The 26,192-nt window shown below is 26.1% G+C and overlaps 4 protein-coding genes across 4 annotated transcripts; 3 read left to right on the top strand and 1 right to left on the bottom strand.

The window, feature by feature from the left end:
* Positions 1 to 1,721: 1,721 nt before the first annotated feature.
* On the bottom strand, positions 1,722 to 2,808 carry LOC114130958 (enhancer of rudimentary homolog). Its single transcript, XM_027996064.2, has 4 exons — positions 2,545 to 2,808; positions 2,383 to 2,470; positions 2,208 to 2,328; positions 1,722 to 2,136 (listed from the first exon to the last, which is right to left on the bottom strand). The coding sequence occupies exons 1-4, from the start codon at positions 2,545 to 2,547 to the stop codon at positions 2,037 to 2,039; spliced, it is 312 nt and encodes a 103-aa protein (XP_027851865.1). The 5' UTR covers positions 2,548 to 2,808; the 3' UTR covers positions 1,722 to 2,036.
* Positions 2,809 to 3,055: 247 nt separating this feature from the next.
* On the top strand, positions 3,056 to 6,364 carry LOC114121975 (myb-binding protein 1A-like protein). The gene is given in 14 exon segments (XM_050199044.1): positions 3,056 to 3,062; positions 3,152 to 3,230; positions 3,296 to 3,417; positions 3,521 to 3,643; positions 3,646 to 3,665; positions 3,981 to 4,154; positions 4,238 to 4,438; positions 4,496 to 4,783; positions 4,847 to 4,986; positions 5,052 to 5,299; positions 5,382 to 5,547; positions 5,611 to 5,854; positions 5,916 to 6,151; positions 6,221 to 6,364. Coding segments are annotated over 14 exon segments (2,175 nt in total). The 3' UTR covers positions 6,348 to 6,364.
* Positions 6,365 to 10,947: 4,583 nt separating this feature from the next.
* Positions 10,948 to 20,186, top strand: LOC126550069 (DNA-directed RNA polymerase III subunit RPC1-like). The gene is made up of 27 exons (XM_050200914.1): positions 10,948 to 11,254; positions 11,344 to 11,488; positions 12,507 to 12,656; positions 13,132 to 13,384; positions 13,455 to 13,695; positions 13,773 to 13,950; positions 14,031 to 14,168; positions 14,236 to 14,433; positions 14,757 to 14,881; positions 14,938 to 15,049; positions 15,133 to 15,330; positions 15,396 to 15,531; positions 15,592 to 15,841; positions 15,916 to 16,115; positions 16,182 to 16,295; positions 16,369 to 16,526; positions 16,625 to 16,733; positions 17,161 to 17,329; positions 17,429 to 17,583; positions 17,657 to 17,774; positions 17,941 to 18,070; positions 18,136 to 18,254; positions 18,339 to 18,492; positions 18,567 to 18,751; positions 19,230 to 19,398; positions 19,499 to 19,632; positions 19,919 to 20,186. The coding sequence occupies exons 1-27, from the start codon at positions 11,211 to 11,213 to the stop codon at positions 20,004 to 20,006; spliced, it is 4,170 nt and encodes a 1,389-aa protein (XP_050056871.1). The 5' UTR covers positions 10,948 to 11,210; the 3' UTR covers positions 20,007 to 20,186.
* A 2,861-nt stretch (positions 20,187 to 23,047) lies between these two features.
* LOC114130086 (GTP-binding protein 128up) lies at positions 23,048 to 25,772 on the top strand. Its single transcript, XM_027994981.2, has 8 exons — positions 23,048 to 23,306; positions 23,364 to 23,529; positions 23,588 to 23,718; positions 24,425 to 24,664; positions 24,727 to 24,895; positions 24,997 to 25,126; positions 25,425 to 25,547; positions 25,608 to 25,772. The coding sequence occupies exons 1-8, from the start codon at positions 23,265 to 23,267 to the stop codon at positions 25,708 to 25,710; spliced, it is 1,104 nt and encodes a 367-aa protein (XP_027850782.2). The 5' UTR covers positions 23,048 to 23,264; the 3' UTR covers positions 25,711 to 25,772.
* The last annotated feature ends 420 nt before the right edge of the window (positions 25,773 to 26,192 follow it).

Here is a 26,192-nt window from a genome sequence, read left to right as displayed (position 1 = left end):
TTAGGTTATTTGATTATTGCAGGTAATGGATTGCATTCAAAATATCTATATGTAAAATCTAGTGAATATAATAATAGTATAATAAAATTATAAAGATTAACAAGCATAGGACTATGCATATTTGTACCTATGATATAAATAATCGTTTTGGTAGGTCACATATTTAATGAATATCAAAACTATTTATAGTTTATTTTATTATCTCTAATAATTGCTCTATAAAATAAAATTTTTTAAGAAACACTCGATAAATTTATTTATAAATTAAAATAATAATAATCATTTTACCTTATAAAAAAACAATATTTAATAATCAGATAAATTTTTTCATAATTTTAATAAAATTATAGTCTTCTATTTTAAATATATACAGTTTACATACAATTCTGTCTTAAGTATTTGAGAAATCAATAACATTTATAATTATCTACAATTTCATTAAAAAATGTAAAATTTTTATTTTATATACATTTATTTTTATTAATATTATTTTATATTTCTTTCTGAGTTTTAAGAGTAGTGTTTCATATTGGGAAAACTTAGTTTCTTTTTTATTGGTTTGTGTGTTTGTATGTAGAATAACTTTGCATTAGGCACAAGAAAATGTGCAAAAATAATTTACATATAAAAAGTAACTATACTTACAATAATAAATATAACAGTGTTTAATGTCTATAACCAATAAAATATATACAAAAATAGACAAATGACAAATGGCACGTACAGGCAAATTAGAAATAAAAATAATGGATTTCAAGAATTGCCCACCTATTTTCCCATAAAATGTATGCAATGTTTATGAATTAACTTTGTGAGTGTAAATTAACTTGAATTAGTATACATAATATTATATAAATAATAATAAGGTTACACAATACAGACGATACAGTAATATTAACATAAAAAAAAATCTATAATATTAAATTAAGGCAGTGGCTCTAAACACTATGTATTAGTATTGCATGTGCATTACCTAATTTAACTAACGGACAACTAGCGGACTGTAGAATATAGGTACCTATACAAGTTATTGAAATAAGTATATAAAAACATAAAATTTGTCATGTATCTTCTTGTAACAAATTCAGTGTTTACAGCAACCTTTCAACTCAGATATTATTTTAATGCAATATTATTTGTAACTGACATCAACATCACTAATTAAAAGGATTATAATATTTAAAATTGTATCTTTAATTATTATTAAGAGGATACTTTACCCGCATGCATTGTCTCCATCTTACAAACGTACAACGTAATAAAAACCATTTAACTCTTTAACACGGGCAAGAAATATTCGGGCTGTAATCCAAGTTAATCAACCAAAATTTCACATTAGAAAGAAATGTTTGACTGTGCAACATTGTTTTTATTTTTGTGATGTCAGAACTACAAAAAAAGTTCTAATTGTTTCAAAATCTATTAGTTACTATGTTGTACGTAAGACAGAGATAACATATGTGAATGAAGCATCCACTTAAACCAACCATACTCTTATACATAGTACATCATATAATAGTATTAGAAATAGCAATAAGATATGCTATTGCTTATCCATAATTATGACTTAGTTAATGTCAATTATATGCCATCAAATTATAAGTACAAACCACTGTTTATAATAAATTAAATACAAGGTTTTAAAATGGGAAAACAATAATTTTATAATATTTTTTTGTTTAATATTAAAAAAACTTGGAGCAATTTAGGTACACAGTATATACAACAATTTCTTGGTATATTCCAAAGCTGTCATTATAATGAGATTGAAGTAAAACAAAGTTAGTCAACACAAATAGCCACAAATAATAAAAATTAAATTACATATTTAAATATTATTTTTATTAAGTAAAGGAAGTTCTGAGGATCATGAATATTTGTCAAATCACTAAGAATAACTTGTATACTGCTTATGGTCAACCTACATTATTACATCATAATTGGTGTGTTTTTTTAATTAAACCTACTAAATTGTCAACAGGGAAAAAAACAGCCTCATAATCTTTTAATAAAACATTCCATTAAGTTCATACGGTTTATTGACGCTGATTAGCTTGACATCTGAGTAGGACATATATCTTTTCTTTAATCCAGTCTTTGTTGTATGGGGCATATGTCATGGTACTTTTTTGATACCTAAACATAATTTATAATTTATAAAAATGGAAGTACTTGACTTATGATGTAATATAATATAATTAACATACACAAGACATGAAAGATCTGCTAAATGGTCAACAAATTCAAACAGCTGAGTTATGTCATATGTAATAGATACAGACTTAGGATTTAATTTCTTCAAATGCTCTTCATAGATCTTACAAACCCCTAAAATAATAAAATATTAAATGTTTATTCACCAAAGTAAGGGCATTTTTTTACCTTCCATGCAATCATTAACGGACTCATAATCGGAATATGTTCTTGTTTCTGGTTTGCTACCAGGTTGGATCAACAGTATGGTGTGCGACTGTAATAACATAAAATATGAAAATGATATTAATACTTCACGTTTAATAAAAGTAAGAAATAAATATTTAATACCATTTTGTAACTTTCAGATGAGTTAAAACGTATACACAGGAACACTAACGGCCACGATTAAGTATACAAATAGACAAGTCGGCGTAATTTGTCACTAAATAATTATAAACAATAAAGACGTAATAACTTTTATTGCCTTAAGGCTTACAATAATTTACTATGATCTATGATAAAACGATGAACGATTGAAAATAGAAATATCGAAGCAACAGGAACGAATTTGGATTCGTAAACATAACATTTAATATGTCTAGATATTGGAATATTTTTGATATCTATATAAACTATAAGGATCGATATTTTCAATTCTATTGTTATTAAACATAATTAACCATAACTAACCACTGTAACCACAAAACATATATAAATAAATAATTTGATATATTTTTTTTAAGTTATACAAAATAGTATAAATTATGAATTTTATGTATTTGTTTTATATTTTTATTGGAGTATTTAAAATAGTTTTTAATGTTTTTCTTTCATTATTTCAACTGCTGATGCAAACTGGATGAAGAGTGAAGACCTTTTTAAGACCAAGATTTTGTAGACATATTCTGTTCTTTGGTTCTAGATAAATATATTGATAAGAAATAATCACTTTAAGTCTTAGATAATACACACAATGAAAAGACACATTTCTGGAAGATACAAGATCGTGGATACGCAGCTCAACTTCTTGCTAGGTACACATTTAAAAATCAATGTGTTATTATGTATATCACTTTTATATATATTTTTTATTTTTTAGACTATTAGGGCTTCAAATTTGTACTGATGTTACTTGGAAAATAGAGCAATTAAAATTTATGTTGGAACATGCATTTTTCACAAATGCAACTGATAAATATCATATAAGTCATGAGTTAGCAGGTGAGCTTTTTTATGTATAATGAATGAATCAATTTATGTTACATAATCAATTATTAATAGTAATAATTAAATTATTCTTAAATAATTCAACTCATTTTTGTAGCCATCATAAGAGACTCTTTTATGAAAGCACTCAGCCACAAACAACCAAACATGGAAACACTTAGAATAACCCTATCTACACTTGTTCATCATACTAATGAATTATTAAAAGATGGGCGTCAACTTGGTCTAAAACTTCAAATGATGTATGTACTTATAAATATAAATAATTTACAATAATATCAGACATTATTTTTTCTTTTATAATCATTTGAGACACACATGCAACAGCAAATTTACATTTAGCTAGACCAATTTCATGTTGTTAATTTTAAAATAAAATTTATTTGATATGCCAGATTGTCAAGTTTAAAGTTAAGAATATTATTATCTTTGTATGTATGTTATAGATTAAATATACTCTATTACTCTATTAAATATTATAGGTATGAATACAAAAGTGGTTAATATTTAAACATTGTAAAAATTTTTTACAATAATTTTTTTTTGTCGTTTTATAGGATATGACTAGTTGGAAAAAAATGGTTAAAACAACCAAAGACATAGAAAAAAAATTAAAGAAATGTGAAACAAAATCTAAAGAGCAGTCAATTCTTTTTGTTTTCCACACTTTGTTTTTGCAAATGGGAATATATTTGTTTGTTGAACCATCAGTGGCTATTGACACATTACAAGTAAGGCTAAATAATTTCAATATTTTTGTATGGTTATTTATAGACAATATAGGAAATAAAACATACTGTTTTTATATTTTCAGGAGTTACAAAATTGTTATGAACACCATACTAACGATATCGAAAACGAAAAAAAAGACGAACTCAATTGGGTCGAAGTTGTAGTAGAGCTGATGTTATCATTATTAGCTAGAGAGTCTTATTTATTAAGACAATTAATTTCACGTATATTTTCACATTTATGTTCAGAATTAACACCTCAAGCTTCTCATCAAATTTTACAAGTAAATTATTCATCTTTATTTATATATTTGTATATGTATATTGTACAATTTATATAGGTTTTAAATCCTCAATATGATACTGCATCAAATTCAATGGATGATAGTGATGAAGAGTCTGAAAGTGATAAAGAAGAAGAAGATGATGATGATGAAGAAAATGCTGATAATGAAACAAAAGTTAATGGCAATGGAATTAATGGTCATGATTTAGATAACGAAGATGATGAAGAAACTGATGGTTCAGAAACTGATGAACAATCTAGTGATGACGATCAAGATAATACTGAACAGTTAAAATTAGCTTTACACAAAGCAATGATGTCGGCTAATCAGCATTCAGATGATGTAACTATTATTTAAATACTTTAAATTACCAGATAAAATTTGTTAAATATATCATTTATTTAGGAATCTGTTGATATTGATGATATGACTGAGGAAGATGGTAAAATGATGGATGATTTATTATCAGAAGCATTTAAGAACTATAAGAAAAGTTCTAACAAAAATCCTAAACACATTAAAGAGAAAATTAATTTTAGATTGAGGTACCTATTTATTTCAATGGTTAAAAAGGATTTAATTAAATATTTCAAATATCTAATTTTTATAGGGTTATGGATTTGGTGGATGTCTATTTGGATAATAATCCATCTTTGTGTCTCATATTAGATACTATTCCAACATTGTTTGCATTATTGGAATATTGTATTAAGGATATTCAACAGTGACCTTTGGAGACTCGAGTTCGATCAGCTTTAAAAAAAATCAGTCAGATCAAAAAAATTAATAATACAGATGCTGTTGACGATGAATTAATCTCAATGGTCTTAAAAGTTTTAATGGATAAAGGTGTACGAAGTAAGTTTACTAGACAATTTTTTATGATTTATTCATATTTCATTTGTATATGAAATTAAAAACTGATGTATATCTTTATTAGCTGCACCTGTATTTTTGGATATTAGTACACACATAACACAGTGCTGCACATTCCTTGTAAAATCATATGTCCACATAATTTCTGGGTTGCCAAAAAAAAAAAAACAAAAAACAACTAAAGTAATTAGTATTTTGGAGGATTCACTTAAAGATTTCTTTACTAAAAGGTAATTGACTAAAAATTTTAGCTTAACATAACTTCATTGATGTGTGTTGTTTACTTAAAATAGAGACTGTTTGTTACCCGTATCTTTATTTGAGTCGTTGCTGTCCAAAGTATTATGGAAACGAAATATTAATTTAGTTGAGAGTATTCTGCCATACGCCTTTAATGATTCAATTAGATGGTTCAGACGATCACAAGCTATATGTATGTTAGTATCATTTTATCAAAACACAAGACTCTTGGAACAATTAAAGGATGATACTCAACTTGATGAGATAGAAAAGAATTTGTCTGACTTTATTATAAAAGTATGATTCATTAATGCCGTGATTATTTTTATATTTTTGTTAAAAAAAATCTCAATTTTAGTTCTTCACTTCATTGGATGACAGTCAACCAGATGTGTCTGGACGCCAGAGGTACATAAATGAATTGTTGAACATTTTGTGTATAATTTGTGGTAACAAATTCTCACATCATTGTTGTGATTGGGTTCGACTTGTGGAGCTTTTAGAGAGCTCTACCAGTAGATTCAATCAAGTAGGTCGTAAAAACTGGAATAAACTGCGACAGGCTGTTCAAAAAATCAATACTGCCAAAATAAAGTAATTTTTAAATAAAATATATATACATTAAGTTCTCAATAATTATTGTATTGTTTTTCTACATTTTAGTGTTAGAAATAACCACTTGGATGAAAATGTCGGCCCAAAAACACCTACTGGGAAAACACCTGTTAAAAGAAAATCATTAGTTGTGTCAAACAAAAAAATTAAAAAAATTAAAAACATCAGCGATTAAAACAAGGAAAACTATTATTTGTTCTTAAATTGATTTATTTAAAAAAATAATACCCTACCTTACTTGACTCTTTTAGGAAATTATATTATTTTGTTGAAAAACTTGAGGAAGTATTGTTGATAATAATTTCTGTGAATATGAAGTTCAATTGTTGAATATTATTGCAATGATAATAAGTACTTTTGAATACTTCTTAATAAACTTCATGATTTTAATTTGTGTACAAAATGATCAAAGATATCAACTCAAATAATGTGTTCAATTGAATAGAGTAATGTCTGCTTAATGTATAAAAAATTAACAATAGTTAGTCAAGCTCATTTCAAGAACAGTTTCAGATTGTTCTTTTCACAGTTTGATAAATTAACTATGCAAAATACTAGTATTATTGTTCAATTGTTGTATGTTCATGTTTTGTACAGTGTACCAAAATTAATCTAAAAGTTACTAACATTTTGTACTACATATTAATTGAAAATGATGTACCTTAAACTTACATTTTGTCTATTTTATACTTAAAAAATATTTTACAACACTGGAACCATTGTTATTATTAAAACTGTTGTGCCGTGGTGTATTGGGTAGAAAATATGGTGTTTAATTGTCTCTCTAATTTTATTTTTTAGCATATTTTATTCTATATGTATGACAATATACAAGTACTCAATTCTACTTTTTAGAATTTTAAGTAAAGAAAATAAAAATATTCTATAGTTAATTTTAATATAAATATAATATTTGATAGTTCCAATTATTATTATTATTTTCTATACAATTTAATTTTACTAGACAATATATTTTAAATCTGCTGTTTTATGAAAAAATTAACTTAACATGGCATTAAAATAAATTAGCTCGTAATAAGTGACTACTTAACATTGAAAACAATTAAAGTCATTATGTTAGAAGTTACCAAAAAAAAAAAAGTAACTCATATAACTTAATTTTAACATTTTAGTATTTTTTACAGTATTAAAACCCATAATGTAAAACAATTTTATACTTTGATTAATTCTTTTATGTAGGTAAGGATGGTGTGTTTCGAATGTTTCGATTTCTAATAATGGAAGCGTTTTTGAATCATAAATTCGATCTAGTTTGTAATTTAAAAATGTTAAACTTCGAAAATACTTGTTTTTATTATTAGAAAAAAACTGCAATTTTTACGTAAATCCATTTGTTGACAAAATTGAACGTTTAAAACGTAACTACATACCACAAAGTTTTTTTGCAAAATTTGTAAACGAATAAAACTGTAAATACTTGAAATTTTCACTAATTGTTTATATTATCGATTTTTATATAATAAAATTTAAAAATATTTCAATTATATAGACATTTTTATTTTTTTTACGTTTAAAAATAATAAGGTAGTGCAGTTCTTTTATAACTTAAATAGAAAAAAAACAAATCAACTGATAGTGTTACCCCTGGGCATGGGTAGCTTCTGTCAAATATTTATATTATACTATTATTTATTAGTACGTATTCTTATTTTACTTTAGGATCTTGGGCACAAATTGACGAAATGGTATATATCTTGTGCAAATAAAAATATTATTAATTATTTGCTGGGTAAAAATACTTGAAAGTTTAATACAATGCTTCTCATAAGTTGATAATTTTTAAATTAAAAAATATTGAAAATCTATTGAAGTATAGAATAGAATTGAGTTATTTTCTAAAATCAATGATAGTAGATACTTAAAAATTTCACCAATTATTTAGATTGGAATTTCCTATACCTAGCCACCTAGGTACGTCATAATTTAATTTTCAAAACATTTCGCTTATTTTTGTTATTTTTTATAAATGACAAAACAATTTTTTTGCATTAATCAAAATACTTGAAAATTGAATACAAATTTCTTCACAAGTTATTCGATCTTATAATGATTAAAAGATTATAAGAATTCATAGCCCATAGGCACATTTTTTTTCATTAGATTCTGAAGTGCAAATATTTACATAATTCGTCAAACTCATGAATATTTTCAAATTATTTTGTAGTTAAAAATGTATAAAAAAAATGTTATAAGTAGCTAAGAGTTGAAAATTTAATACAAGATTTAAAAGTCCAAATAATTTAAGGTTTTTTTTACAAGTTACATGATTTAATTATTTTAATTTTGGGGTATTCGGGTCATTAAAAAATAAACTACCTTTTTCACCGCACCCAGTGGAAAATATATCCTAAGCTGACAAATCATAACACCTATCATTGAATTCAAATTTGTCTGCCGTCTATTCGATACCTGCGTTACCCACTTGCAATGGTGTTCTCAGGACTTTTCAATGGGGGGGGGGGCTTTGAAAATTTACTAAAATACAAAAGTGAAGGATTCTGCATCCCACACACAAGTGTTCTTAATATTTAGTGTAATTAAATATTACTTATAACAATTATAAATGCCTATAAATAGCATTAAAATAAGTTAAATATTTTGAAAATTATATTATGTAAAGAAAATGCCAATCTATATAACTGATGAAATTTTCAAGTATCTACGACTTATACTTCTTGAATAATAAGTAATAACAAATATTTAAAATCGTTTGAGAATAAATCGTTATCGTTGCTCGATTTCGAAAAAATTTTAAATTCAAACGTTCATAATATTTTTTCTATAATGATGTTTCGAGTTTTCTCTATAGCTATTTAAAGGAAAACTTATGGACAACTCGGTATTGAATATTTGAATCTTAGAAACGAACACAAACAATTTTTTGATTTTTACAACTACAAATTTACTTGCAAATGTTCGCGATTTTGACATACATTATAAAATTGTAAACTATAAACGCTTATAAAAAAAATCATGACCAACGATTTTTGATTTTTAATAAGGAACCTTGTATTAAATTTTTAAGTTTTTTTTGAACGACCAAAATTTTTTTATTAACACTTACCAACCTTTCAGAAAAATCGAAAATATCAGTTATTTTTAAATAGCTCAAAAAAATTCAAAATATTTTGAAAATTTTACTGTATATAGATGACACTAATATAAAGATTTGGTGAAAATTTCAAGTATTTACAATGATTAGTTTTTGAGTTACAACCATATGAAAAATATATAAATATGAAAACTGTTGGAAAATGTTTACCTTTGACCTCTATAATGCACGAAGGTATTCACTTTGCCATCGGAAACTTCCCCCAAAGTTAAAATATACATCTATAACTTCGTTCAGAATCTAAAATATACGGCCAATAAACCCCATAAACTCCCCCCCGTGAGTACGCCCCTGTCCTTATATGTTTTGTTTTTACGAATTTAATTTAATTTTAAACTCTCTATAAAGTACAAACTCGATCCAATTTACTATTTTATCGACTACCTACTTATTGTGTACAAAGATATAAACAAAAATAAATAAATAAATAAAAACACATTGTACCTAATTAGGCTATACCTAATCATTATTTAATATTTCAAATATTTCAATCAGAGCCCACCTTAGGGGGGGGGGCTAGGGGGGCTGCAATTTTGAAATTTTCAATGTACTCATCGCTCCACTTTGAATCTAAAATAACATTAGATAGGTAGGTACTTGAAATTTCTACCAAACGTTTATACTGGAATATTTTGAATTATATAGATAATTGACATTTTGTATTTATTTTAAAATAAATATAGGTACTAAATATATATAGGTATAAATTTAAAAGGACGCCACACTCGCATTTGTTGTCTTCGTCTTATACATCATGTAGGTACAAGTATGCGATATAGACAAGATGAGTTTACATAGACTGAATATGAATATTCCTCAATTATGGTGTTAGAAAAAAAACCTATTAAAAAAATAAGTACATGATAATATTTTAAAAAGTAAAACTGTGCGTTTCTCATTATTCTTAATATAACGTTCATTATTATACCGTTTAGAAATAGCGAAAATATCAACATTTTAAAATGATCTTTAACTTTTAAAAATTTAATTTTTTTAAAAAAAACCTCATTGTCTTGCCCTTCAAAATATTTTTGTCTTTTAATTTTATAATAGGTGTTTTTATTCTATTTATTCTTTTCTATACTTTTTATTTTACTCAGACTGCGTAAACGCGTCTTGTCCATATCGTACATGTATAAGATGAATACAGCACATGCAAGTGTGGCATCCTCTTATAATAATATATATTATAATTTGTTAAACAAATTTTCGCTCGTTCAAAAACTTTGTAAATTTAACACAAGATCAACCAGTTAAAAAAATCGAAAATATAGTTACGATATTTTTTAGACCAAAATAAATAATATAAGTTGTATAAATAATAAATAATATACCTATAATACATTAACAAATTGCAAATTCGCTAGACCAAACCGGGATGAAAAATAATATATCGGGATGTTTGGACCATAATATTATGTCCATATAATTTACATGATTAAAATTACGTAAATATCCCTGTGTGGTATAAAGTGAGATAATTTTAAACCGATCTATTTTTTTTTTTATACTTTAGCGAATCTACAAAATATATTTCACTACCGGTAACGCTATAGTTCTAGACGGTCACTGGATCACGTGACTTAATTTCATTTTTTATCATCATATCGTTTTCCGAATGATAACGTTTATTTATCGGTTAGTTATAAAACCATACTATAGACTAATATTTAAATCGTGGTGTCTATGCTGTCATGTGGGGTATGTGGGCACACTAAAGTACTAAACTCTTGCCATTTTTGGCACTTCGCACTTGCACACGATTACACCTCTTAATATAATGGCGTTGTATTAAAATTTGACTGCATATTAATTATAATGTCCATGAATTTAGCTACTAACCTGATTCAAAATTCAAAAATCAATCAATCCGTTTGAAACAGAAATTCTTTAGTGGTAATAAACATGGTTAAGGAACAATACAGGGACACTGATGGGTCACGTATCATGTGAGTAATTTATAACTGAGATTATTGGTTTAACGATAGATTTAAATTACCTACTCATAACATCCTTAATAATCGGTTCTGTGTTTTAGATCAAAGATTAGCTTTACAGTTGACAATCCTCAAGATATCCAGAGGAAATCCCATTTATGCATAAATACTAGAAATCTATATGCCATAAACAATAACAGTGCGACACGTACACCACATCCATATGGAGTACTTGATCATAAATTGGTGAGTTTATCATTAATTAATAAACGATCTCCCAAGTCCAATTATATAATCAAGCAATGAACTTAGGTTTACCATACCACAGAATATACCAATACCTAGTAATAATAAAACTATAGTTATAGTATGTAGTCTACTGGGTTACAATACAAATTGTATTGAATTTAATTGATTTTTCATGAAATAAATTAAAATTAAGTAATCAAGATAAAATAAAAACATTATCTGTTATGACTTTGAAGCTATGAATAGATTATAAAATAATTTTATAAAATTAAATTTTCTTTGTTTGTCCTTTATGTGCTTAAAAACTGCTCTATTGTATTCAATAAAAGTTATATCATTAGATCTTTTGAGACTTTGGGTGTTTATAGTTTATTTTTCCACCTTTATAGGTAAATTTAACATGCATTTAAATTTGACTCATGAAAATTGAAAACTGAATATTTTTTTTTTGTTGATTTAAATAGTTGCAATTGGAAACAGAAAAAATAAAGTCGCATAGATTAGCTATCCCGTCATGCATTTCTATGAAGTTTTTTTAAATAAAAGAAAATAATGTTTAATTTTTTTTGCTTTTCAAATATTTAACAAATAGCCCTTATATATTTTGTAACTATATACTTAAAACATACTTGACAGATTTTTATTATAATTTCTTTTTGGTGGTATTAGGAAAGTTAGAAAATAGTCCTATTAATTTCGTTCACAAAGTGAAGTGTACTGATGCCGATCTGCCTGTGGAATAAGATACTTATTAAGTGTCATATTTTATGTTTGTTCATATTTTCCTAGGTAAATTCAGATTATATAGCTAGTAATCTATAAATAAATAATACTAGTGGAATAACTTGGTATAATATACCTCAAGCAACAATAAATCAAATCAACTGTTGTTAACTTTGTCATTTATTTTAAATATTTTATGTTGGAAAAACAAATGTAGATTAAGCTGTTACTACATCTAATAAATAATAATATTTGGTTTTTTTAAGTAGTATCTAATCTTTGCTATTGACAGGGAGTCAACCAAAAGGACGCAATATGTACAACTTGCAATAAGGGTTTGAATGATTGTCCAGGACATTTGGGCTTCATAGACCTACAATTGCCAGTTTTTCATGTTGGATTTTTCAGTTCAGTTATAACAATATTACAAACAATCTGCAAAGTAAGTTAATCCATCGATATATATTTCTTTTCATTTCTTCATATAATTAATCATAATAATATTATATATCAGCGGTTCTTAAACTGTGGTACGTAAAAGACTACATAGTGGTAAAACAGAAAATTAAAAATAAATATTCGATTCTGAACTCATTGAAAATTTCTTATTTAATTCATATCTTATTTTAAAAAAACTAATAAATAAAAACGATTATATTGTAGTATTTTACTGCCTCATTGTTTAAAATAAATGTATTTAACAAAAAAGTAAAGTATCTATAATTGTACAATTTGGATTGTTCTATTTTTAGTCATCATTAGTGGTACTCAATTGATTAATAATACACCTAAGTGGTACGCAAAAAAAAAGTTTGAAAACCGCTGTTATATATTATTATTATATTATTAGGTATATTTATATTTTTATTGTATTATTAATAATTACTTTTTAGTATAATGTCATAAATTAATTTCAGAATCCTTTTTGTGCTAAAGTGTTATTAAATGAAGAAGATCGAATGTTTTTTTATACAAAATTGAGAAACAAGAATTTAACATACACAATGCGTAAAAAAGTCTTCAAAGAAGTTCATGCAAAAGCAAAAAAGATTCAGATATGTCCGTTTTGTAGTGACATTGTTGGACAAGTGAAAAAAAATGGTATATTAAAAATATCATATGATCGTTACAGATACAAAAAACCTGGCACAGAAGCTGAAAGTAAATTATGTAAGTATTATTAAATATTATCAATTTAATATTTATAATTATCTTAATACGAGTCGTAAAATTAAATTAGGCGCTTTGAATGATGTGGTAAAATATAACAAAGAAGTCGAATCCATGAGGAATTATCTATTTAATGAGAACCTCAATCCTCAAGAAGTACTGCGTCTATTGTTATCTATACCTTATGAAGACATTATTTTATTGGGCATGAATCCTGAGGTATCAAATCCTGGATGGTTGTTAATGACAAGAATGTTAGTACCTCCAAATTGTATTCGTCCATCTGCAGTGTCTGATATACGTTCCGGAACGTAAGTGTATTATTATTATAGTGAAACTTAATATTTATGCTCGAAATTGACATATTGTTTATGTAATTTATGTTTAGAAATGAAGATGACTTAACATTGAAATTATCTGAAGTTTTATTTATAAATGATGTAATTGTAAAACATAAACAGTCTGGAGCGAAACCCCAGTTATTGCACGAGGATTGGGAATACTTGCAATTACATTGTGCCTTGTATATTAATAGTGATTTATCTGGTGTTTCACGTACAATGATGGTAAATATTAAGCGATATAAACAAAAAATATCTTAGTTAAATTATTTTACACAATATCTACTATAATATTATTTGTTTAGCCGAAAAAAATTGCTAGGGGTTGTGTTCAGCGTTTGAAAGGAAAACATGGACGGTTTCGTGGTAATTTATCTGGTAAACGAGTTGACTTTACAGCACGGTCTGTCATTTCTCCAGATCCAAATCTTCGAATAGAAGAAGTAAAAATTAAAAATTACACAAAAACTATTTTTCAATACTAATTGTATTTCCTTATTAATCTTTTAGGTTGGTGTTCCAGTTCGAATGGCCAAAATTTTAACATTTCCTCAAAAAGTATGTCCAGCTAATATTGAATTAATGCGTAAGCTAGTGATGAATGGACCGGAAATTCATCCGGGTGCTAATTTTGTTGAGCTTCAAGGTTCTAAATTAAAAAAATACTTGAGATTTGGAAATAGACCAGCTATAGCAAAAGATTTAAAAGTAAGTGTTTTTTTATATTATATAATATACCTATATTTTTATTTTACTAAATTAAAAATAAAACAAATAAAGTGTATTTATTAAAAAATAACATTAGAACTAGTTTAGCATTGACAAAAATTGACCATTTGTTAATATTTATATTTGTGTATAATTATAATGTTACCAACTATCTACTTTAAATTCATCCTCAATTTCATTTTGCTTTGTTTAAAATAAGTAAATAATCACCTAACTTTGATTTTTTTTTTTTTGTTATACTTGTACACTTTATTTTATCACATAGTGTAAATTATAAATTAATAAACTAATATCTTATGTAGATTGGAGATATTGTTGAAAGACATTTATCTGATGGAGATATTGTGTTATTCAATCGACAACCTAGTCTTCATAGATTAAGTATAATGTGTCATCGTGCAAAAGTATTAGAGCATAATACATTGAGGTTTGTTTAAGTAATTAGCTCATATTTTATACTGGACTGTAAATATAAATTTTTAGATTCAATGAATGTGTATGTACACCTTATAATGCCGATTTTGATGGTGATGAAATGAATTTACATTTGCCACAAACTGAAGAAGCTAGAGCTGAAGCTGCTTTGTTAATGATTGTTAGTATTAAATCAATACATTTGTTATATTTTATTGTTATTATTTTTAAAATTAAAATTAATTTACTTAAATATTGTTGCAGAACAAATCAAATCTTGTCACTCCTAGAAATGGAGACATTCTCATTGCTGCTACCCAAGACTTTATTACAGGAGCATATTTATTAACACATAAAAATACATTTCTTAATCAAAGAGATGCTAGTAGACTAATTGGTTGGTTAATGTCAGGAGATGATATTAATATTGATTTAACACTACCACGTCCTGCTATTCTAAAGGTTTATTACAATTATCATTCGTAATTAAAAAAATATATATTATTTGTAAACTGTTTATAATATAGCCTCACAAACTTTGGACTGGAAAACAAATATTTAGTATAATTATGAGACCAAGTAAAAAATGTTCAGTAAAAGCTAATTTGCGTTGTAAAGGGAAATCATATACTCGTGATGAAGAACTTTGCTTTAAAGATTCATGCAAGTCAAACAAAATTTAAACATATTTAAAACATTTTACATTTATTATTTATTTTATAGATGTTTACATAAGGAATTCTGAGTTGTTGTCTGGTACTATGGACAAGGCAACATTAGGGTCAGGTAGTAAATCAAACATATTTTATGTGTTGTTGGCTGATTGGGGTTCTGATGTATGTTGTAAAGTAATGTGGCGTTTAACACGTCTTACATCATACTTTTTAATGCTACGAGGATTTTCAATTGGAATTGGTGATGTTACACCTAGTAATGATTTGCTTCAATCCAAAAATGAATTGGTTATAAATGGGTAAAGAATTAAATATTAATTTTTTTTTCTCTCAAATCAGAAAGTAATATAAATATATTTATTTTATTAAATAGAAATGCATTATGTGAAGAAAATATCCGTTTGAGAAATGCAAAAGAATTAAAATGTCAACCTGGTTGCAATATGGATGAAACTTTAGAAGCAAATATTTTAAAGCAACTGTCTGGTATTCGAGATTCTGTTGGTAAAGCTTGCTTATCAGAACTTCATTCAACCAATGGCCCATTAATCATGGCACTCTCGGGTTCTAAAGGTAAAAATCAATATTTATATATATTAAAATAGAAAATTAAATTACTGTTTACTATTTGTCATTTAGGGTCCAATATTAACATATCTCAGATGATTGCATGTGTAGGCCAACAAGCCTTGAGTGGACATCGTGTTCCAGATGGATTTGAGTCTAGGTCATTGCCACATTTTAAAAGATTTTGTAAGTGTGGTTCTTCTAATTTATATTTTTATTTGTATAGACTTTAAAAAAATATATTAATAATTATTTTTAGCAAAAACTCCAGAAGCAAAAGGTTTCGTAGAGAACAGTTTTTATTCAGGTCTAACACCAACAGAATTCTTCTTTCACACAATGGGTGGTCGTGAAGGTCTTGTTGATACTGCTGTAAAAACAGCTGAAACTGGATACATGCAACGGCGTCTTGTCAAAGTAAAATTAATATATTTTATATTTCTAATATAAAATAATAATAATAATAATATAACATTTTTTATTTCTTACACATTATAAATATTTTTGATTATTAGTCTTTAGAAGATTTATGTGTTCATTATGACAACACTGTACGAAATGCTTTTGGAGATGTTATACAATTTGAATTTGGAGGTGACAGCTTAGATCCTACTTACACAGAAGGTAAAAAATTTAATATTTCATAGTTTTTAAATGTATTGTGTTTAATTTGACGGCTTTATTTTTTTCCTGTCAATATTTTTTCATTGTAAATTTGCAAATTCAGTTACAATAGAACCATTCAACCACATTAAAAAGACTTCCAACTTTTTTTTTCTACTTTATTAATTGTAACAAAACTTAGCAATTCATATATTTTCTTTTTATCTATTGTCTATGGATATTGTATAATAAGATAAGAATTTATATTAATTTCACTTTTCACACAATTTCACTAATTTTGGTTTCTTTTTAAATTAGTACTTTTAATATAAATTAATATGCACTAAATCTAAGTGTATTGAATTTTCTGAATCACTTACCTAAATAGAAATATTTTAAATTTGTATAACTAATTGATTTAGTTTTATAAACAATATTACAATTTTAGGCGATGGTGTCCCAGTTGATTTTAAACGTGTATATTTCAATGTAACTGCTAATTACCCTTGCCGTGATGAATGTACATTAGAGTCTGAAGAAATACTAAAGATTACTGAAGATGTGTTATCATCTGAAGATTTTCAAAATGTGAATTCCATATTTATAGAAGAGTTGAGGTAATATTAAAAGTATAAGATAATAAATAGCCTATATATATAATTTATATATATCAATTTATTAGTTTATCACATATATTTTATTTATGTTTTCAACAGAAATTTTGGAAAAAATTTATCAATAAATATGGCAGAAGTTAGAAAAAAATGGTTAAATTTAGAGGTTTCAAAACTACAGCGAATTACTTCTACACAGCTAATAAAATTTTATGTGACTTGTCTTACCAAGTATATGGCTGCTGTTATTGAACCAGGTATAATTATAATAATTAATAATACTTGAAATTGATTTATGAAAAGTTTAAAATAAATTATTATTTTTTATAGGAACTCCTGTTGGAGCTATAGCAGCTCAAAGTATTGGTGAGCCTGGTACACAAATGACATTAAAAACATTTCACTTCGCTGGTGTTGCTTCAATGAATATTACTCAAGGTGTTCCGAGGTAAAAAATAATTAAATAGTTAATCATCCTAACTTTAGTTTTTGCAGACATCTAATAGTTTTTTAGTTCTAACTAGCACTCTACTTGACCTTTTAATTTTTTTATTCAACTTATTTCAAAAATGTTTAGTTAGTTTAATAATTACAAATTATGTAATATTTTTTAGAATCAAAGAAATAATTAATTCTAGTAAAAATATAAGTACTCCTATAATCACAGCTTATTTAGAAAATGATAAAGACAAAGAATTTGCAAGAATTGTCAAAGCTCGTATTGAACAAACTACACTTACCGAAGTAAAAAAAAATGTTATTTATTACATATTAGTTATTATATTATTCAATTTTGTATATTATTTTAGGTTTGTAGTTATATTGATGTAGTACTTGATAGCTCTGAATGCTATTTATTGATTCACATAGATATGAACCGTATTAAATTATTACAGTTAGAAGTAACAATTGAGACAATAAGAGATAGGTAAGAGATATATTATTAAAAATGTTTGAATTATTAATAATTGTATGTCTGTTATTATTCTGTGTTTTTAATTAAATTTTGTAGTATACTTTCAACTCCACGAATTGGAATTAAAGCTAATCAAGTAAACATTGATAATGAATCTTGTGTTAGTATATCTTTGCCTTCAAAAGGCGCTCAATCGTTAAACAACTTGATAAACATTTATTCACAAAATTTACAAAAAGTTGTTATTAAAGTAATTACTATTTTAAAATTATTTGATGTTTAATTTTATAAAATATTTTAATTAATTGTAATTTTATAACAAAGGGTATAAGTGCAGTCTCACGTGCTGTAATCCACGAAGAAGATGATAATGGTGAAGTGCGTTATAAATTACTTGTCGAAGGTGATAATTTACGAGAAGTTATGGCTACACCTGGAGTAATAGGAAAACGATGTACTAGCAATAATACTTTTCAAGTGTGGAATGCACTCGGCATAGAAGCATCTAGGTAAAATTTAATATAGTGAATTTTATAATGTAACAATGTAACGTACAACAATTTTTGTCAAAAAGGTATTCTATATACCTTGTCATCTACAACAAGTCAACTTAAGGATTCTAGGAATTGACAGTTGAATTTCAGCATTTATTAATATGTACTATATAAGTGTGATTGTGTGAAACACTTAATTTTTTTTATCAATAATTAATAATCTAGTTTTTAGACAATTTAGAAATACAGGAAATTATGTTAAATTATATCTTGTGAGCTTAAATATTGCTTTTATGAGAAAATCGAATGGTTTAAATGCCATCGTTCATGAGTCATTTTTTCCTACACAAAGTGATTTATTCTTATTTAAAATCCATATAATCAAGTTTTAGATTGTAATTTGTTTTAAGAATTTTTGATGTAGAATCTCTATTAAACTTTTATTACAATAATATGTGTTATATTAAATTTGATAATTAACTTTAAATTACAGGTCAACAATAATATCAGAAATTGATAGTGTAATGGGTAATCATGGAATATCTATTGATCCTAGACATCCTATGTTGATTGCTGATTTGATGACAAGTCGAGGTGAATTATTGGGTATAACACGTTTTGGTTTGTCAAAAATGAAAGAATCTGTGCTCAATCTTGCATCGGTATGATAGTTAATTTATTTTAAAATGTTATATGTGTGTTTTATAATCTTACAAAGTGTGTACTTAGTATGAATAATTATTATTTTAACAACAATTTTAGTTTGAAAAAACTTCTGATCATTTATTTGATGCGGCATATTATGGACAGACTGATACAATAAATGGTGTGTCTGAGAGTATTATTATGGGTATACCAATCAACTTGGGTACAGGATTCTTCAAATTGATTTACAAATATCCTTTTGAAAAATTTAATTAATTAATCAATTGTTTATTAATATTATTTATTGGTTACCTAATGTCATAAATGTAAAATATCTACTATGAATACTACAGAGAGTTAAATATTTGTATGCTATTAATAAGGGTTGTTCATTTTTCTCATGGATAGTGATGTTGGTGGATCTCTGTATTTATCAATCGCTAAAATTGTAATTTTATTACTAATTATGAATGATCGTTATATCTAGCGTTTAATATATTTATTTATAAAAATTATTCCTTAACGTTTAATGTTTAAGACCAAAAACAAAACTACAGATTTTCCAAAGCAAACATTTGTATTTGATGATGCAGAACTTCATGAAAAAGGGTGTTATTGGCAATGATTCAATGAAGAATACCTAACATACTTGTCATTGACGAAATTATTTGTTAAATTATTGTGTTCAATCTGTGATATTAATTAATGTTAATGTATTTTTGTATGGAGTGTACCTACTACCTAATAATGTATTGTTATTCTTATATTAATTGAATAGTGAATAACACACTAATTTTTTGAGAAATTTATTGGTACTTATTTGATTAGTTCCTTAAAATATCACAAAAATTACAATTTACAAGATTCTTTTATTGTTGTTTAGTATTAGATCTTAAAAAAATATAATAACAGACAATTTTAATTGAAAGTGTATTATACAGTGTATACCCTAAAATAATAGTTATTTTATTTTTAAAAAATGTATTTATATTTTATAGCCATAATTTTTATAAATAATACAATATTGTTACAATTGTATATTTTTGTAATCAGTAATGTTTACATCGAACATCGTATTATAGTTATACCAAGAATTATTTGACAAAATTGATGAAATAATTTATTTTTATAAATAGGGTATTAATAATAAGTAGCTGACTATAATCAAATGTTAATGTTTAAAATTTTTTTAAATAATAAAAATTTTGTTTAAAAAATCTGTTTTACAATTGTTGATAAATAACCACTTGATTACTACCATACAATGTTTATTTCAGACCTTCAACTCGGGGGGGGGGGGTATCATATATTTTCAAGGGGGCATGCCAATGGAAATAAATAATGAAGAGAATTAAAAATATTTTATAAATTTTTCTCTGGGGGGAGGAGTATAACCCCTCACACTGGAAACCATTCTGAAGTAAACACTGCTGCAATAGGAGTGCTAATACTGCTAATATAGCTAATACTGCTGTGTATTTTCTATTGTAAGATTTTTATTATGTAGGTAACTGATATTAGTAGAATAACAAATATTTCAAGTTTAATGTCATTCCTATCATTAAACTATACATTTTTAAACTAAACAAAACACATTTATTTAATAAAAAAAATAAAAAATGCAATTTGTATGTAGGTATATTGAAGTTTCGACGGCTCCCGTAGAAAAATATTAAATTAAAGCTCGGTCATGTCAATACACATACATATTTAAAAAAAAGTTCATAAGGAATATCATTGATAAATTTTTGAGTGAAATAACACGTATAGATTATACAAAAAAATTATGCCTAAAATAGCCCAATTTATGATTTTTCTATATAATTTTTATAATTTACTAACACTAACACACAAAGCCGTGTTAAAGGGGGGGGGGTCAAAGGGGGCAATTGCCCCGGGGCGCTGAATTACTGGACACGGCTCTGCCAACACATGTTTAACCATACCTCTTTTGAGACAGTTTTAAGTCTACATGATGAATAAATGAAAATTAATTTGTGTTGTAAAACATCGGAGGAGTTTGGAAATTGACCTTTTTGTATGACAGGAGCCGTTTAGGAAAACGGGAGCCGAATGGACTACGACCTGTTGTTTATCAGGGGTGAATATTGATGTATGTATGATTGGACAAAATTAAATATTAAACACATATTGTGTACCTACTTATAGACTTTAAAAGTAGGTAATAAATAATTATATGTACCTACACATACTTAACACATACCTAAGCACCAGCACATATAGCTTTATTTGATTTTTATTTAGGGAAGAATTAAAACAAAGCATTGTTAAAATCACAGTACCCACCTAGTTTTTTTGTTTTTATGATTTATACCCGTGTTATAGTTATTTATACAAATAACAAAATAATATTCATTGTCTCATTGGTGTGAGTTGGTAACGTTGAAATTACCGGTTGGCCATCGTTTAGGAGTGTCAAAAAATATTTAAAAATACACCGCGCGTTTGCGATTAACTTTTGTAAATTATAAAAAAATACTACAACAACAAGGTTTCGTTTCTCAAAACGAATAACGGTACATGAAAAAAAAATAAACGTCTTGTGCTCTTTAAACACGAATGCAGTTATACCTACATTGCACCAGGTGTTGAGGTAGCTGTATATACTTTAGCTGGTACTCCTCATTATAATATTATATATTATATATTTTATTAAGTATATTTACGTACATTAATAGTAACAGGTAGAGGTACGTCGTTTTACATACCTATACGTTGTAAAATACCTATATACTATTTGTACGCCGGTTGGACGTTATAATTTTCAAGGTCGGCGGAGATAAGGAGGCGTGTATTGCATAATTATAGTAGATATGGTCTGCCGGCACGACGTACCGACCACCGACGTCCGGACGGGCACTAAGCTGTCAATGACATTAATAATTTGTATGATATTAATATTTAATATTATATTGCTTGAAAATAAACTAGAGGACATCATACCCGCATGTCTACGAACTTATTTATAATAAATGGAAAGACAAAGCAAATTATTTACGTTCAGCAGATAATTTTATGCTGTTAAGGTTACCTCTAATATTACTAATATTAAAGTTAATTTACCTATTATCGAACTTAAGGGTAATATTATTTAATTTACTAATATCATTCAATATCAGTTTAAATTATTAAAAAAATTAAAAAGGTATTAATAAATATTTATAGTATCTATTTGTTTAAACTTTAGTGTTTATTAATTTATTTCTTATGAAAATTAATTAATTTTTAGTACCTAGTAGATTGTAGGTATTCAATTAAAAACTTTACTGATTATTATTATACACTTATTATTAATAATATTTTTAAAAAAAAGCGGAATACGTGAATACATAATTTATTATACAGTGTTTACAAGCAGTAAACGTTAAATAATTGCACAAACACATTATTTTATTTTTACGTTGGTCACACTACTAATACCAAAATTATTGTATCTCAATCCTTATCAATTTTCTGACAACTACCCTGTACCCGGCGGTATTAAACTGCCGCGGAACAAATATATTGTGGAACAAAAGGTAGTGATCCATTTTACCCACGGACTAAGATATCTTAGTCCGTGATTTTACCATAACCATTGCATTTTCCATGTATTATGTTTTGAGGTTATTGTACGATGCTTAGATTATAATATACACGGCCACTAAGCTGGTAGACGGGACGGGTAATAAGATACTTGATACTTGAATAGTTGAATCTGATTGTGATTTGTGATACTCATTACTCGGAAATCATGGTCCTGGAGTAGTCCTTTTCAGGATAAGTTATTGATTCATTTGAATCATTGAGCATTAGTATTCATCTGTATTTCATTTAATTTTAAAAATATTTAATACGCTCTAAATTTAAATAGTTCTTAAACATGTCGACGATACTAGAAAGGATCTCGGCCATCGAGGCAGAGGTAAGTAACTAATTTCTTAAATTTACATTAACAGAACTTAACAAAATTTGTATTTAGATGGCCAGAACTCAAAAAAACAAAGCTACAGCTGGACATTTAGGTTTGCTAAAAGCTCGTATTGCTAAACTTCGACGAGAACTCATCACGCCCAAAGGTGGTGGTGGAGGTACTGGAGAAGGTTTCGATGTAGCTAAAACTGGAGATGCTAGAATTGGTTTTGTAGGTAAGATTAAATAACTATTTCACAAACGATGAAGATTTTATTACATTCATTTCTTTAGGTTTTCCTTCTGTTGGTAAATCAACATTGTTGAGTAATCTAGCTGGTGTTTATTCAGAAGTTGCTGCATATGAGTTTACTACTTTGACCACTGTTCCTGGATGTATTAAATACAAAGGAGCTAAAATTCAGGTAATTAATAATTTAAACTTATTTTTATTATAGAATAAACTTAATGTGAGCAGAAAAGAGGAAATCTACTTGTTATGCTTATTTCATAAGTATTTTATAAATAGAGCACAAATTTGTATGCATTCAGAAGTCAATTTATGTAAATACTTAACAAAAAATGTTTTATCTTACATTCCATTTTAATTATTAATATATATATGTATATATAAGTATCTATTATAGATAGCTTTATAAGTGTATTACATTTATATTTTATCCAAAAACAAAAGTTTGCTGTAATATATTCTTAAAGGGCCGCCACACCTCTGTCTATCTCCCACATAATATAGGAATATTCTGTATTTCCACAATTACATCTCTGGTTCAGTTTAAGGCAAAGACGCCTATTATTTAATTTATAAAAAAGAATATTTCCTTTGCATTGACCAGATAATATTTTAATATTTATATTTTTGAATATAACTATTACTATATTATATATGTATAACTCTTAAATCTTAGTACTCTACTAAGCGCGTTTAAAAACAGTTTTTACAGTTATTATTAATGAATATATTTGAAAACTATACTTTAACTGTCCCAGCTACATAGCAAAATCCATATGCTACACATGTGTAACATGTAACATTTAAATAATTGTGTTTAATAATACTCTATATAATCCTGTTTTGAAAAATATTGGTTTCTATTGTATATTTATTGATAGCTTTTAGATTTACCTGGTATCATTGAAGGTGCAAAAGATGGTAAAGGTCGTGGACGACAAGTAATTGCAGTAGCTCGCACATGTTCATTGATTTTTATTGTTTTGGATGTTCTTAAACCATTAAAACATAAAAAATTAATTGAACATGAATTGGAAGGATTTGGATTAAGACTAAATAAATCACCACCAAATATAGTGTATCGGCGAAAAGATAAGGGTGGAATAAATTTACAAACTATGGTAATAGATATTTTTAAAAACAATTTATACTTAGTTTTCAAATTTTGTATTTTGTATAACAGGTACCACAAAGTGAATTGGATTTAGATACTGTAAGAACTATATTATCTGAGTATAGGATTCACAATGCTGACATTACTCTTAGGTATGACGCCACATCTGATGATCTTATTGATGTTGTTGAAGGAAACCGCATTTATTTACCTTGTATCTATATACTTAACAAAATTGGTTTGTATTTTATTCCTTCAATATTAATTTATTTACAGTGAAATCACTGAAACAATATTAGATTTTTTAGATAATTATTTTTTGTTATTGTTTGGTTGTAGATCAAATAAGCATAGAAGAATTGGATATTATTTATAAAATACCACATACGGTACCTATAAGTGCTCACCATAAATGGAATTTTGATGACCTTTTAGAAAAAATGTGGGAATACTTGAAATTAGTTAGGATGTAAGTAATAGTTATAACTCATAAGTTTATACAATTAGTGTAACTAAATGAAAATATTCTATTCCTAAGTATACATTTTAGCTTGCCATTTACAATATATAAAAACATAAGTTTGCATAAAATATTATTTTAGAAATTAAATTTATATTAAAACATAAACATTGATTGAGAAAATATATTATTTAACTAAAATAAATAATATAATATATTTCATTCACTTTAAAAACAGTACTCTTATAAAATTATGTATATATACTTCAATAACTAACAACAATTTGTTATGTATATAATTATATAGTTACACCAAGCCTAAAGGACAGTTACCGGATTATGGATCTCCAATTGTTTTGCATAATGAAAGGAAAAGTATTGAAGATTTTTGTAATAAACTTCATCGTACTATCGCCAAAGAATTTAAATAGTGAGACAACACTATTAAAAATTATTTTTCTATTAATTAATTATTTAATTATATGTTTAGTGCTCTGGTTTGGGGATCATCTGTTAAACACGTGCCTCAAAAAGTTGGAAAAGATCATGTACTTGAAGATGAAGATGTCGTACAAATTGTGAAAAAAATATAAAATTAATATGTCTAATACATATTTTAAATTTAAAAATAATAAAATACGTTATTTTTTTGTAATCATTTGTATTATAACTGCCTTTAAATACTTCCTAGGTTTATAGCTTTAGAAGTTATAGTTCTCCATCAGATAATAAAAACATATTTTTCATTGTTTAACAGTAAATCAAAATCTGTTTTACTGTCTGTTAATTGACATAACATACCACAATTTCTACTAACAGCTGCTCTTCTAATTAAAAGTATAAATAAATATTTTATTAATCCACCAATCATATATAATATATTATATTTTTAAAATTGCTCAAAACATTGAAAAAAAAAATACATAATCATGAATATTATTAATTTAATTTAATGTTTTATTATACTCTGCACTGCTTCCTTAAATACTATTGTATCTAAAATATTTTCTAAATATTGGTTGTTTAATTATTTATTATTAACTTTTCCCAATAATTTTAAATAATGATCTTATTT

This window comes from Aphis gossypii, chromosome 2 (assembly GCF_020184175.1).
Source record: "Aphis gossypii isolate Hap1 chromosome 2, ASM2018417v2, whole genome shotgun sequence".
Lineage (NCBI taxonomy): Eukaryota > Metazoa > Arthropoda > Insecta > Hemiptera > Aphididae > Aphis > Aphis gossypii.
Note: the sequence above shows the minus strand (reverse complement) of the source record. Positions and strands in the feature narration are given on the sequence as shown.